Here is a 13,380-nt window from a genome sequence, read left to right as displayed (position 1 = left end):
ATACATTTCAAATAACATTCTACTAAATTAGCCAGAATGTCGCAACATCTTGGAACATCGCCATATACAAACTAGAGAATTATCGAAATGAACAATAATAAATATCATCCTTGGACAGAAATTTGCTATTAGGCATCAAATGTATTTTCCTATTATCGTCCAATCTATCCTATGCGTCCCTACTTCAACTTAGAAACTTGCTGTGATCCACTGAATATTATATCAATAAACCTAACCTATAAATCAAAAAGATTTCCATATTATCCTCTTCCTTTATAGTGACGATTTTCTGAGTTGAACAGCTTACATTAAACTAAACCATAAAGTTTATCTAACTAATATTTCCTAACGCAACTTCTAACCAATTTCCCTGTTTGTCTATTAGTACAATATAACTTATCTCAACTTTTACAGTTTTATTCTATTTAGTTAATTAACTAACTAATTTGTTTGATAAGGCGTTAAAAACTTTGCCATTTAGTATCTTGCCTGTAAAATCACTTTCGCAATATATTAAGTAGATAAACCTTTAGTATGTCGCAATTGCTTTATTTATACATAGATTCTTGATAACGGTTGAGAAGATTTGTAGCTCAGGTGGACGATTTAGTGGATAGGACAAGCTGTGAGTCATATGTAGAGAAATTCAAACACCTCATTTCTGCCTGAAGTTTGTGCTGATGATATTGTTCAGAAGAAAAATGAGAGCTCTAAGAACAAATCAACCAGATCAGAGAATAAAACCACCTGAATTGACGATAACCTATAATTAAATAAACATCTTACAAAGGATTTCCTTCACACAACAAGAATAACGATGTTTGTAGAATACGAAAACACCATTATGTTTTACTTGTTTCTCCTCAGCCATATAATAAAATGATTCTGATAAACTAATAATTAGAACAACACATATAAGTGAACAATTGTTTTCAATTAGATCGTCATCAGGCTTTACTCTAATATACATGAATATTTATACGAAAATGTAAACCAATCAAGGCAATATGGGTCAATAATCACAATGAAATAGAATAAGTCACTACACATAATAGGTAAAAATACAAATTGATAGTAGGAAGACAGGTGTACTGATAGTGGTAAGAATAATAAAATACGATAACAAAAGTCTTATCAATAGTTAAACGTTGGAAATAGAAGGTCAAACAAACATGGGTAAATAGACTAGGAATAGTAATCACAAAACATTAAAATCATTACGTAATAAGAAGTGTGTAAATAATTAGATAGTGAAGAATACAAACAGAAAGAGGTGGAAAGTTACAAACGAATAATGGATGCGAAAATAAGGTTAACGATAACAAAAATAGAATAGAATAAATAAATAATGACAATAATAGAAATCTTAAAAAAATCGTTAGTTAAGCTATAACTGGCCATGGAAGAGATAGGGGAGTTACGAATTTCTTCTGTACACACAAATTGGGGTTATATGTACGAATTCCAATGGCTTCAGCTATATGTAGGAGGTGGGAACGAACTCCGTTGGGAAATGATGGAGGTATACGATAGATAACTGGAAATGATTTCGATTTATCTACAGCATGACCGCTATCAATGAGATGTGTCAAGATAGAACTGCGAATAGATTTTATCTGGCCCTTCATGCCTGATGACGATCTAATTGAAAACAATTGTTCGCTTATATGCGTTGTTCTAATTTTCACAATGGGAATCTTTAATAAACTAATAATTGTTAAAACTACTAGAAAAATTTTTTAAAATGGATTTTGTTTTACCAAACAATACATTTCTTAAACCGCTCGTGTAAAACTAAATCATTTTCTGCTGGTTGTTTGAATCTTCCCAATACAAAAAAATGAATTAAACTTCATTCCACTGCACAAGCTAGTAGTTACATAGACTCAGTAGCTAAGTAGATAACGCGATGACGTTCCAAGAAAATGAAACTGGGCTCGAGTCCAGGAGTGAACATCAACTCTAGGATGCAGATACATCCAGCTGACGAGTTTTAGATAGGGCAAACGCGCGTTCTGAATCCCACTGCCAGATATCAACCATCTCTACCTGTAATGTTCATGTAAAACTATTCAAATTAAACTAATTTTGATCAATCTCTTACAAGTAACTCTGATACATTGGTAAAATCAATCTCATTACGAAATATAGGAAAGGGATACATAGAACAATAGGAAAATGAATTTTTCAGAAAGATATTTAATTTTAATCATATTCTAAAACGTTGAGAATTGGTTTTTCTGTTGTTTACGTCTGATACTAAACGAGTAAAAGCCTGACTGATGAATTCACTTAAATAAATATATCGAATTTTAGTCCACTAATTATGATGACATCTTACAGTTTCAATGAATCATCTTATATTATTTAATGGTGATTTTGCATGCAGTTGTCTTGTTTATATCTTGTGTCAAACAACTAATACTTACTGATATTTCACGATGTGTATTTTCCAACATATTTTCAGTAAAAAATATGTAAATGACTACATTTGAAATCTTGTCGTACTTGCCTATGGACGGATACTTAACCTGATGTATACAGTTAAAGATGATGAATGGATGATTCTTCCCTACCTTTGAAATAACCATTGAATATGACGTACTGATAATTGTCACTTCCGGTCAACATGATTTACAATCAACTTGAGTTTTTTATGAAATCCTACATCTAACTGATTCAATCTAGTTTGGTTCCAAATAAAATAGAAGTTTTTCGATAAAATTCATATGATAAGTAGAAAACAAGTGATGTAATATACTGAAGAACTTTGTCATGAGAAATGATGTTTTTCTTTAATATATAAAATGTAAAATTTAACGGCTGAGCATACAATCAGTGGGTTCAAGTCTTGATGATAATTCCAAACGAATGAAAATTCATCCAAATGACAAGACCTAGATAAGAAGGAACTTGTGTTTTAGATTCTTCCGTTATTCAAAATAACTTATTGTAATGTTATTGAAAATGCCATTATTCTTAATGAACCTAACCATAATCATAGATTGTAGTTATGCTAAAAAAGATATTGAGTACTAGTAGATTAGTACTTTAACAGGGCCCAATTTAAAATTTAGGGAAATTAGGAATTTAGCTCCAAATATATTTATATTATCTTACATTAATTACCATTATTTTATCTTATTAATACTGTAAAATAATAATAACTGATTCAGTACTTTAATTTTACACACAGTTCCGAACTGTAATTAATTTAACTCGAACAATGCTAGATCTCATAGATCGACAGCGTTCAGTTGAACTAAGATCACAAACTGGATCGAAATCAGTTGGTGGGAGCTGTTCTGATATGAGGTTAGTAGTACATTTTTATAAAAACATTTAGGTAACATAAAGTTATCATCAGCATTCTATTCTTATGATCGCGAGTATAACATATGACTATACAAGATTTAGAAGTGAACATTCACTCTACGATTGAGATTGAGTAATTATCCACCATTTTATCAAAGTATCAATAATTAGTGTAGTTCACAATTTAGACTAGTCGAGAGATGACAAATAAGAAACAGTAAAAAAGACAATTTAAACGTATATATTTACTACATATGAACAGTTTGTAGTTCAGGATGAAACTTATTTGACTTTTATATATAAATCGGTCAAGTGATGTGTTTCTAAGAGTTTAACAACTATCAGAATAGCATAATTTGTAAATCATTCTAAGTAATTTCATTCATCAGACAGAATAAATAGTCACTGATCCCAGTAAATGGGAAATACCAAACTAGATAAGTCAGCTGTATGATGCTCCTTGGTTTTCACAAGTTGATAGTGACCAATCACAGAACCTATCTTAAAATACCGTCACTCCTTAGAAGCTAATATTCGTTAGGTTGCATTATTATTTCATAGGTCGTACGCATGTATCTACATTTTTTATTCTACTTTTTCGAATTTCTGCTATCCAGGTTTATTTTCCTTCTAATCTTAACTGTTATTTACTCTTTGAAATATTGAATGCTAAGCATTCTACCATTTGTTTTTCCTGCTCTAACAGTTCATCATTTGGTGCACCTCGAAATCTTCCGTTAATTGCTATGCAACGTCCAACTATAGATTCTGAATTATTATACGTAGATATGGATGATTCAAAGCTTTCAAGATCAAGTTTAGGTGAGAATTACAAGTTTATAAAATACTTGTTTGATTACATGTTTTAGAATAAACCATAACAATGCTTCAGAGTACAAAATGAATTGTTTCGTTTGTCAGTTTCTTAAAAGTAGTTCATTATTCTTTCTTTCCTTAATGTTTTATCGGTTTTATCGGGTTAATTGTCAGGAAAAAATTATTTCGTAAATGACAGTTGAAGAATGATAAACCGAACGAGACAGACATGATGCAGTCTAAATGTGTTTGCTACTGTTGGCAAGCATAATTAGGTTCATTCAATTACAAATTATTACTAGGAAACTAGATAGCTAGTAACAAATTTAAATAAAATACGCTTATCTAGACAGTTCGACTTACAATGATTTATAATGCATCGCATTCAAACTAATTGGTTTACGAAGAAAAACTATGATCCAAAAATAGATTTACCGTAAAGGAGGAACATGCTCTACAATTTTATTCCATGTGAATTTTATTAGTATTGAGAAGTATATGACAGTTGTAGAATTTTCACAGTTTAATGCACGAACTGATCCTGGATGGACCTCGTTTAAAACTGGGAAGCACAAGACAGGCGTTTTGTCGTAGTGTGGGACTCCTTATTAGTACTCACTAACGACCTCACCACACGGAATCGAACTAAGCGCATTCAGCCTCTCGTATGAATTTCTAATCTCTAAATCACTGAGCCTGCATTCAGTGGTGCATAGTTAGCTTCAGTTGATTCGTGGTATTGTGTGATCGCCTTTCATAACCTAACATAATAAGACTTGAACATTTTTCACAACAAATGACTTTCAAGCACACAGCAAAACCTATTCCATATCTTACTAAGGATGGACACTTATTTAGTATACTATAGATTTGTTGCCGTATATGTCCTAAATTATTCTGGTTTCTATTACTTCTTTGCAGAATCTAGAACCAGACTCCCAAACGGAGTGTTGAGCTATTTAATTTCAAGTGATACAAAATTTTCCCTTGTGACTATGGCTTTCAATTGTGCCTGTTTACATATCAACACTTAAATCAACTACTTCTACATTTTTAGACCCTTTTTTAATAATCTCCAGAAAACTTAACATCCAGGCTAGGCTGGGTTTACTTCCGATTACATTTGTATCATCTAGTGTCATATTTATATAGGACTGTATTCTTGCATCAGTTAAACAACTATGTTACTGCTTTTGTGTATTAGTTTTATCAAAACTTAAAAACTAACGGTATTTAAGACCCTCTACTAAATACATGGTATAATACGCAAATATAAGATAATGTTTTATAAAGTGACATTAAACTTAATTCCTAAATATTGTAAACGTCTTTGATTGAAACGGTTTAATAGATATCAGTGTAACCTACTCGGTATTGTAGACATCGAACCCTCTAAAATTAATCCTGTGATGAAGTATTTAATTTTAACCATACAGGAAAAGTTCACAGAACTAAACAGTAGCATGTTACTTCCCAGTATACTGTGAAACTGCGTCTCAAATTAAGAAATATACTCTAGAATTCCAATAATACAAATTTTTACATAATTAAGAAACAGGCGATCTCATTATCCATCTATAATGTTAGTGTTTGCATGATTATTCATAGTCTCCTGAAGCAAACAAGATCTTATACAATATTTAATTGTTTTATTACATCTCATAGATTATCGTCGAAGTTCTGGCAGTGAAGTCACTGGAACTAGTCGGTGGAGCAGAAACAGCTTGTTAATTCAACGGTTACAGGCATCAAAACATCGATCAGAAAGCCTATTGTTCAATACAAAGCACAGAAACTGTAAGTTTCACTGGAGTGTTCATATTATGCATATATAGTGATTTAAAAAATTGACAGCAACCATATACCCCATCATTATGAACATAACTAGCTACGAATATTAAATGCATCACTATCAGCTTTTGTTCGTGAAATCTGATTTATTTCACAAGTGTAAATAGCCCACATAATTTGGTATATAGAACTAGTTTACCCCAAAACATAGTTGATAGATTCGCGTGTTTTTGCGCACATTATAATAATTAGCTAGTTTGGTTTTATGATGTAGTCACTCAACCGTTATTTCTGTAATCTGAAGACCTCATAGTTAAGTTCTATTGAGATCCAAGTTCACCTTTTCCACACATCATACATAACAAAATCCCGAATGACTAGATTTTCGTTAAATTGGTAAGGACTTAAGTGTAGCTTTCTGACTCTTCATAGTACACGAAAATCTGTTGAAAGGCTACTGAAAACTTCATAAAGCTGGGAGGTTGATTTGTTTGAGTTTGGGATTTTTCAGTGTACTACCCACTTCATATAAAGTATAGTACACAAACTTCAGATACTATCTAGTAAACATGATACATGGAATCCATTTGTTTGCATAATTTAAATATAGCCCAATCCTGACCTTCATCATTAATGCGTTACTGTTTAAACACCACTCCTTAAACTTAGTTAGTTATAGAAATTTACTTCGAAACAGCTAACTACTGACCATATTATTATTTTTTTAAATGATGCTTACAGCATTTATTTCAAACTTCTCAATATTGACTTTTTAGAGTACTCTGGTATCATAAGAGGTTATAACAAACACTTTGCTTCATTATTTTACTTAATGACCTATAATGAAAATATGTTGGACAAAAATAAATTGTAACCAGCCTCTAGGTTTATTAATGCAAAACACTAACTCCGACAAAATTCAATCGTAATCTCTCTATATGAATTAAATAAAGAAATTAAAAAGATTTACAAAAACGATATAATTTATTCACGAGTAAAAGAGAGGGTGATGAAGCATGAAAATTAGTGTTCGGCATACAGAATGATAAGTGTATAATTACTTTCCGAAACCATTTAATTAAGAAGTATTTTCTAATCAGAATGTACTTTAAAATAAAAACGAAAACAAAAAATTGTTTGAACACACACGCATAAAAGTATCTGTTAGTTACCTTAATGAATGGATATACTGATTTTCTTTTTTAATTTGGTGAATTTAATCATTCCGATTATTAGTTGTCAAGATAGCGAAAAGAAGGATCTTTTAATATGAACTTTTTCCATTCATTTCTTATTGAATTCCTTAATTCTACTTTGTAATTATGATGAAACCAGTAAAATACAATACATTTGTCAAAAACCTTTATTTTGCGGTTATTTTTATATTTAGCCATTGGTGATCATAGATTTTGGAATGAAAGTGCAAGTAATCCAAATTTTAATTATCATGGACATTCAAGTACAAATTCTCGTATAGGACCAAGTCCATTTTATAATTCAAGTCCAACTTGTGACGATCTATATAAAATGAGAAGATATTCTGGAAATATTTTAACTCGATCAACAGATAATCAAGTGAATGTATATGTTAGTAAACTCATGTTTTATAGAAAAAATTATATATTAAATGGAGTTTTTTTCAAATTTCAATTATTATTCTTAGAAAAAAGTGAAGCATGTAGTGAGTAGTAACAAGATGCCTAGGAAGAAACTGATTCCACTTTACGTAGACTGTTAAGATAACAATAATTAACCACTTCAGATAAAAAGGACAATCAAGTTGGTAGTTTTTAATTCTTTTCACAAGTTTATATATATATATATATATACATATATATATATATATATATATATATATATATATATATATATATATATAGAATTGATATGGAAATAAATGCAGTATTATGTTGTAAGATGTATACTCTACTTTAAGAGACTGAATCACTTTCGCTAACCAGTATATACATAAAATAATCAGTAACCAGTTTCCTTGATAAGCATTCACTGAAAAGTCTAGTAATTAACTCTAGATGACTCAGTAACGGTATGTGAAAAGAATTGTTGATGAAATTTCCTATAATATCATACGTATTATTGTAGCGACTATTCAACACCAAGATTCTTGAATAGACAATTAGAAATAAAAAAATAAACGAAACAACAACTGAACTTGTTTGATAGTGATGTTTGTTTCATGAATAAAACATTTGCTTGCTAACCACAAATCGTCTCATAATTTGTGAATTTCAGTCGACTTTGCTTACTTTTTACACATACGAAGGGATGAAACATTTTATTAATTTGTATTGAGTATGTGTCTAATAATTAGGTAACTGATCTATAATAAGATCAAACCTTATGTGATTTACACAATCCATCATTAAATATAAAATTTTTTGTAAAACTACGTCCAGTAATGAAAAGCATGAATAATTGCTTCGCTATTTAGCGATATAGAAACCTCTATGATACATATTAGTTTACAGTGCTAATAAATTAAACATTGAAGCAAATCAATCAAATAGTTTCTTTCAATTTTTCAACGACTCTCTAGTAGGTGTTTTTGTTATGTGAAAAATCAGCTTCATAGCTTTGAAAGTATGCCACCAAGTGTCGTTATACAACCGAATAGTTGTTGCAGCTATTTCTTCACCACGAGAACACTGGTTAAATTTATGGTCAATCAATAAAATCAAAGAAGAGCAATGTCTATTTTAAACTTATTTATTTTTCACAGATTGAACTCATGAGTCAGTTGAAGCTAGACCACCGTTGAAAACCTGGAAGCACTGGACGGCCGTTTCGTCCTGGTATGGGACTCCTCAGCAGTGCGCATCCACGACTCCACAAAACACATTCTGATAATAATTATTTATTTTTGTTAAAATTTAGCAAAATTTATAATCATACTCTCTTGAAAACTATCAAAAAAGAAGCATTAGGCAAAAAATTAAATTCTAGATACCTAGATATTGATGTGGCCATTTACTTCGTCAAATAAGAGATATATGACTCAATGCCACACATAATTCATTTGAGTTTACTGTAAATTTATGATTTTCAACTGGTAAAGAGATAGAATGATGTCCTGTTCCTAAATCAAATCAACAAATAATGTCATTTTAATATTCTTACTTTTGTTATTTTAAAGGATAATTTAGGTTCCTTAAATGTTCCAAGATACAACAATGGTTTTCTAGACCCTAGAAGACATAGTTATGGTTTTACACCTAGTACATCAACGAAATCTTTAATTACAGTCAATGTATGCGAAGGTCCTTTTGTTACTCCGCTCAGTCATCGTGGTTCAATACGTCGAAATTCTGGTTGGAGCTGTGGTCAATTTTCTGCTTCTCAAGTAAATCTAACTATTTCTTTAATTCATCAATACGATCTGTTTTTTATAACAAGCATCGTGTGTATTTTGTCTGTTATCTCAAAGTATAGGTTAGTACCAGTAAAGTTAATAGTACAAACACTGCAAGAGAACTCCGACAGTATAAAGTCAATTACAATTTCTAATATTCATTTCTTTAAATCTGTCAGTTCACCAGAGAATACTCTCTTTATTATGAAAACCCAAAGACTTCTAGTTCATTGCAAAGTGGAAAAATAGGTACAAGTACTACTGCACTTTCGACGTATTACATAATTTCAGTGAGTTAAACAAAATTGAATCTTTAAATAAAGGGAGAATAAATGTACAAGGATGGTTACGTGATATTTCCAAAGAATATACTCCTTAGCTTACTAATTGTTGACTTAAAAGCACTAATGAAATTGTTTAAATAACGAAAAATTGAGTGGAAATCTAATTTTTCAATAAAAGTTTAAATGAAGTAACCAGTGAGAATTGGATTTTATGGAAAAAAAATATAGGTTTCTTCATAAAAGCTTTTATACTTAGTGTGCCTAATCCGATTTTATAGCTCAAATATCATTTCAGGAATCCGAAAAATCCCTTTAGTGGATTTTGTTCGGTCAGATTATTTTCATCAATAGGAATTTTCATTGAATCAAATCAAAGATCAAATTAGGTCAGATGGAATACCGTTGAACACCAGGGAGCATAAGACAGTTATTTCAATTTAATTCTTTACTCCTTGGCAGAATATCCCACCTCTTTATACCAGATTAAAATCAGTCGAATTAAATAAAGCTAATAACTCCATACTACCAATGAAAAAAGATGTAGAAACTGTTATTGTATTTTAAATCAGCATTCATCAAATTTGAGTGATTAGTTTGATAGAAACTGCACACTGAGTATACAGAAGAAATTAAATACAAAAATTCTGATTACAGTGATATCGAAAATTGAAATTTAACAGCATAGGGTTGTGTAAATTATTAAGCTTTTGATTAAGGAGTACCACAATAGGACGAAACGGTCGTCCAGTTCTTCAATGGTGGTCTTACATCAATCGGTTCATGATCTCAATCAAAATTGAAATTTAAGTAATTCCACTGTTTTACCCTGCAAACTCATCACAGCCTTTTCAGAAAAGTAACTAAAATCAGCATTATCAGAGAATTTCTGAAGTTTAACAACAAAATCACACTAAAACTTTGTCCAATCATGTTCATTTTATTTGAGCAAGGTCATAAGGCAGTCTGATGTTTTACTCGTTCATAGTGTGAGAAATATGAGAATGTATTTATGTATTTGGATTATATTATCACCAGAAAATAGTGAGAAAACGATGCCTCTGGCTATGACGAAGAACAAATTAAACGTTAATAACTATTATAAACCTAATAGTACATGTGGGTAAGAAATTAAACTAATAAAAGTGTCTAATCAGATCATTTACTTAGTTGCTGGGTTAATTTTAAAGATAATCTAGACATAATTTCCACATAAGAATCTTATGTTGCTGGTACTAAGTTGAAAGTGGTGGATATAAATGTTTATATGTTTATTTGTTAATCAACAATTACTACAAAGTAACCAACTGTGAGTTTTTGACCTTTAAAATCCAGCATTTTGTGTCATACATATGTAAAAACGTTTTGATTGTACATCAAGTCTCCATAGATGATGATATTGTGTTAGTAAGCTCGTAATGAATGTGGAAAGGACTTTAAAAGAATAAACACTTAAACTTTCCATTCGTATCAGTTGATTTGACCGTTCCATATACTATTCAGGTTATTCAATATGCTGCGACCTCACCAAAATTATGGAAGTGAATATAGCCATGAATACTTTTGCGGATGTATATACTTACCATGAAACAGATTACTAGACGCAAGGCGTTTAATAGGTTGTAATGATTGATGGAATGATTATATACATCGGTTAACTATTTCTGTAAAAGTTTAGTGCATTCAGTATACATGCCATGGTAATTTTCATTAAATTACAATAATAACCAACAAATTTTTATCTCAACTTATTGCTTGTGGACACATTAAAATGAGAAATGGATTCTTCATAAACGTCCATAGATTTGTACAGTTCAAAAGACTATATGAATAAAATAATAGTTTGAAGATAAATACATTAATGAAATCAATATTATCAGAAGGGGTTTGTGGAGATTATAGAAATTTCACAGACTGAAATCATGAGTCAATTGAAGCTAGACCACCATGGAAAACCTGGAAGCACTGGACGGCCGTTTCGTCCTAGTATGGGACTCCGCCGCACTGTGCATCCACGGTCCCGCACCCCGCGAGATTCGAATCCAGGACCTATCGGTCTCGCGCCGGGCGCTTCGTGGATTGGTTGAAGTTAGACGTTAACATCATTGGATGCCGGCTCAGTGGTCTAGTTGGTTAAGCGCCTGGCGCGAGACTGATATGTCCTGGGTTCGGGCCTCGCGGGGTGCAGGATCGTGGATGCACAGTGCGGCGGAGTCTCATACTGGGACGAAACGGCCGGCCAGTGCTTCCAGGTTTTCCATGGTGGTCTAGCTTCAATTGACTCATAATTTCAATCTGTGAACTCAATATTATTTGAAGATAATTTAAATAAAATCAATTACTATTAAAAACCTGGAAGCACTGGACGGCCGTCTCGTTCTAGTGTGTCTCCTCAACACTGCGCATCTACAACCCCGAACGCGGGATTCAAACCCAGGTTTTCAATGGTGGTCTAAGATTCACCGAATCATGATCTCAATCAAAAACTTAGCAATTCCCACAAACACTCACTGATTATTTTTAAAAATTAAGTATCACCAATATTCTCAGAGTATAAGACTAAAATTTTGGTTGTACAATCAGTGAAACAAACGATTCTGTAAAAATGTTATGAAAAGTTACTTACTAAACATAAAAACTTATGTCGATTAGTTTGACAAAGTAATCAGTACACAAGGTCAAATTATTAATCAGTGTGTTCATGACTTTACAGCAAAACACTTTAGAATTAACCTTCCACAATATAAATATGCATAAATTTCAAAAATTCAAACTTCAGATTTAAACAATATGATATTCTCATGAATTTGACCAAAAATAATCGTTTTCTGCATCAACAAGCTACTGTCATAAGTATTGTAATCTGTAGAATGGTTAATACTCCAACCAAACAGGAACACAGACAAAGACCAATAGTCTTAAGCCGTCGCTTTAAAAATTGTTTGTCATTGTGTATAAATATCACACTTTAATTCATATCAAATGACAATCTATTGAAGCACTCAGTTCGTACAAGCTGTCAGAACTAACAGAATTTCACAGTTGTATGGTTTCGAAATAAAACATTTCTTCATTTCTCTAATTTACTGCCTAGAGATGAAACAAACAATAACAGACTGCTACTCTCCATTCTAAGTAGTTTCATGGTAGTTAGAATACTCAGTCGTTAATAAAATGGTCTATATACTTACTACTCTTCAAGATCATTCTGGACAACCAGGTAATATTAGTAGTCCTCACAAAATCAGCGACTTAGAACATAAGCCTGCACTTGGTAAATGAGTTACACTAATTTATACACATTTCTAAGTGGTTTACATAAGTTTAACAGCAATATCGGTAATCAAATAAAAACCTGACTTTAAAAAGTATATTTCCAGTTTTTCAAAAAGGGGGTTAATATGGTAATCAAATAAATTTTGATAAATATATGTCCTATTTTTTCTGTAAAACAATAGTCACTTCTCCATATAATTACAACAAAATTTGAAAATTACACAGCAAAATACAATCAGTACTCCATACATACATATATATATGTATATTTTTATTCTGAAAATCAGGTCATGAAACCCACTGATGAAGATATTCAAAGACGTTGCAGCTTGAATGCTATAGGTGATCTGCTGGTGAGCTAATTAAGTGAAACAAAGTTAAATTAATACTAACATTCGTAGTGTAGTAATAAAATGAAATACATTAAGTTATCATAAAATGCACACCTACAGTAATATTTGTATACGATGTTGTAAATTTTAGTTACTGTACATATAAACGTATATATATATATATATATATATATATATA

General features: G+C 31.2%; 1 protein-coding gene across 1 annotated transcript in view; it reads left to right on the top strand.

Moving 5' to 3' along the window:
• The window catches only part of MS3_00003066 (uncharacterized protein), a 71,643-nt gene that overhangs the window by 55,951 nt on the left and 2,312 nt on the right, over positions 1–13,380 (top strand). Inside the window, exons 15-20 of the mRNA XM_051210747.1 lie at positions 3,197–3,315; positions 4,022–4,137; positions 5,797–5,928; positions 7,313–7,509; positions 9,077–9,283; positions 13,137–13,202. Of these exons, the coding sequence (XP_051070766.1) occupies positions 3,197–3,315; positions 4,022–4,137; positions 5,797–5,928; positions 7,313–7,509; positions 9,077–9,283; positions 13,137–13,202 (837 nt within the window). The remainder of the gene's footprint in view (positions 1–3,196; positions 3,316–4,021; positions 4,138–5,796; positions 5,929–7,312; positions 7,510–9,076; positions 9,284–13,136; positions 13,203–13,380) is intronic.

The sequence above is a fragment of the Schistosoma haematobium genome, chromosome ZW (genome assembly GCF_000699445.3).
Source record: "Schistosoma haematobium chromosome ZW, whole genome shotgun sequence".
Taxonomy (NCBI): domain Eukaryota; kingdom Metazoa; phylum Platyhelminthes; class Trematoda; order Strigeidida; family Schistosomatidae; genus Schistosoma; species Schistosoma haematobium.
This window is presented reverse-complemented; position numbering and strand designations above follow the sequence as displayed.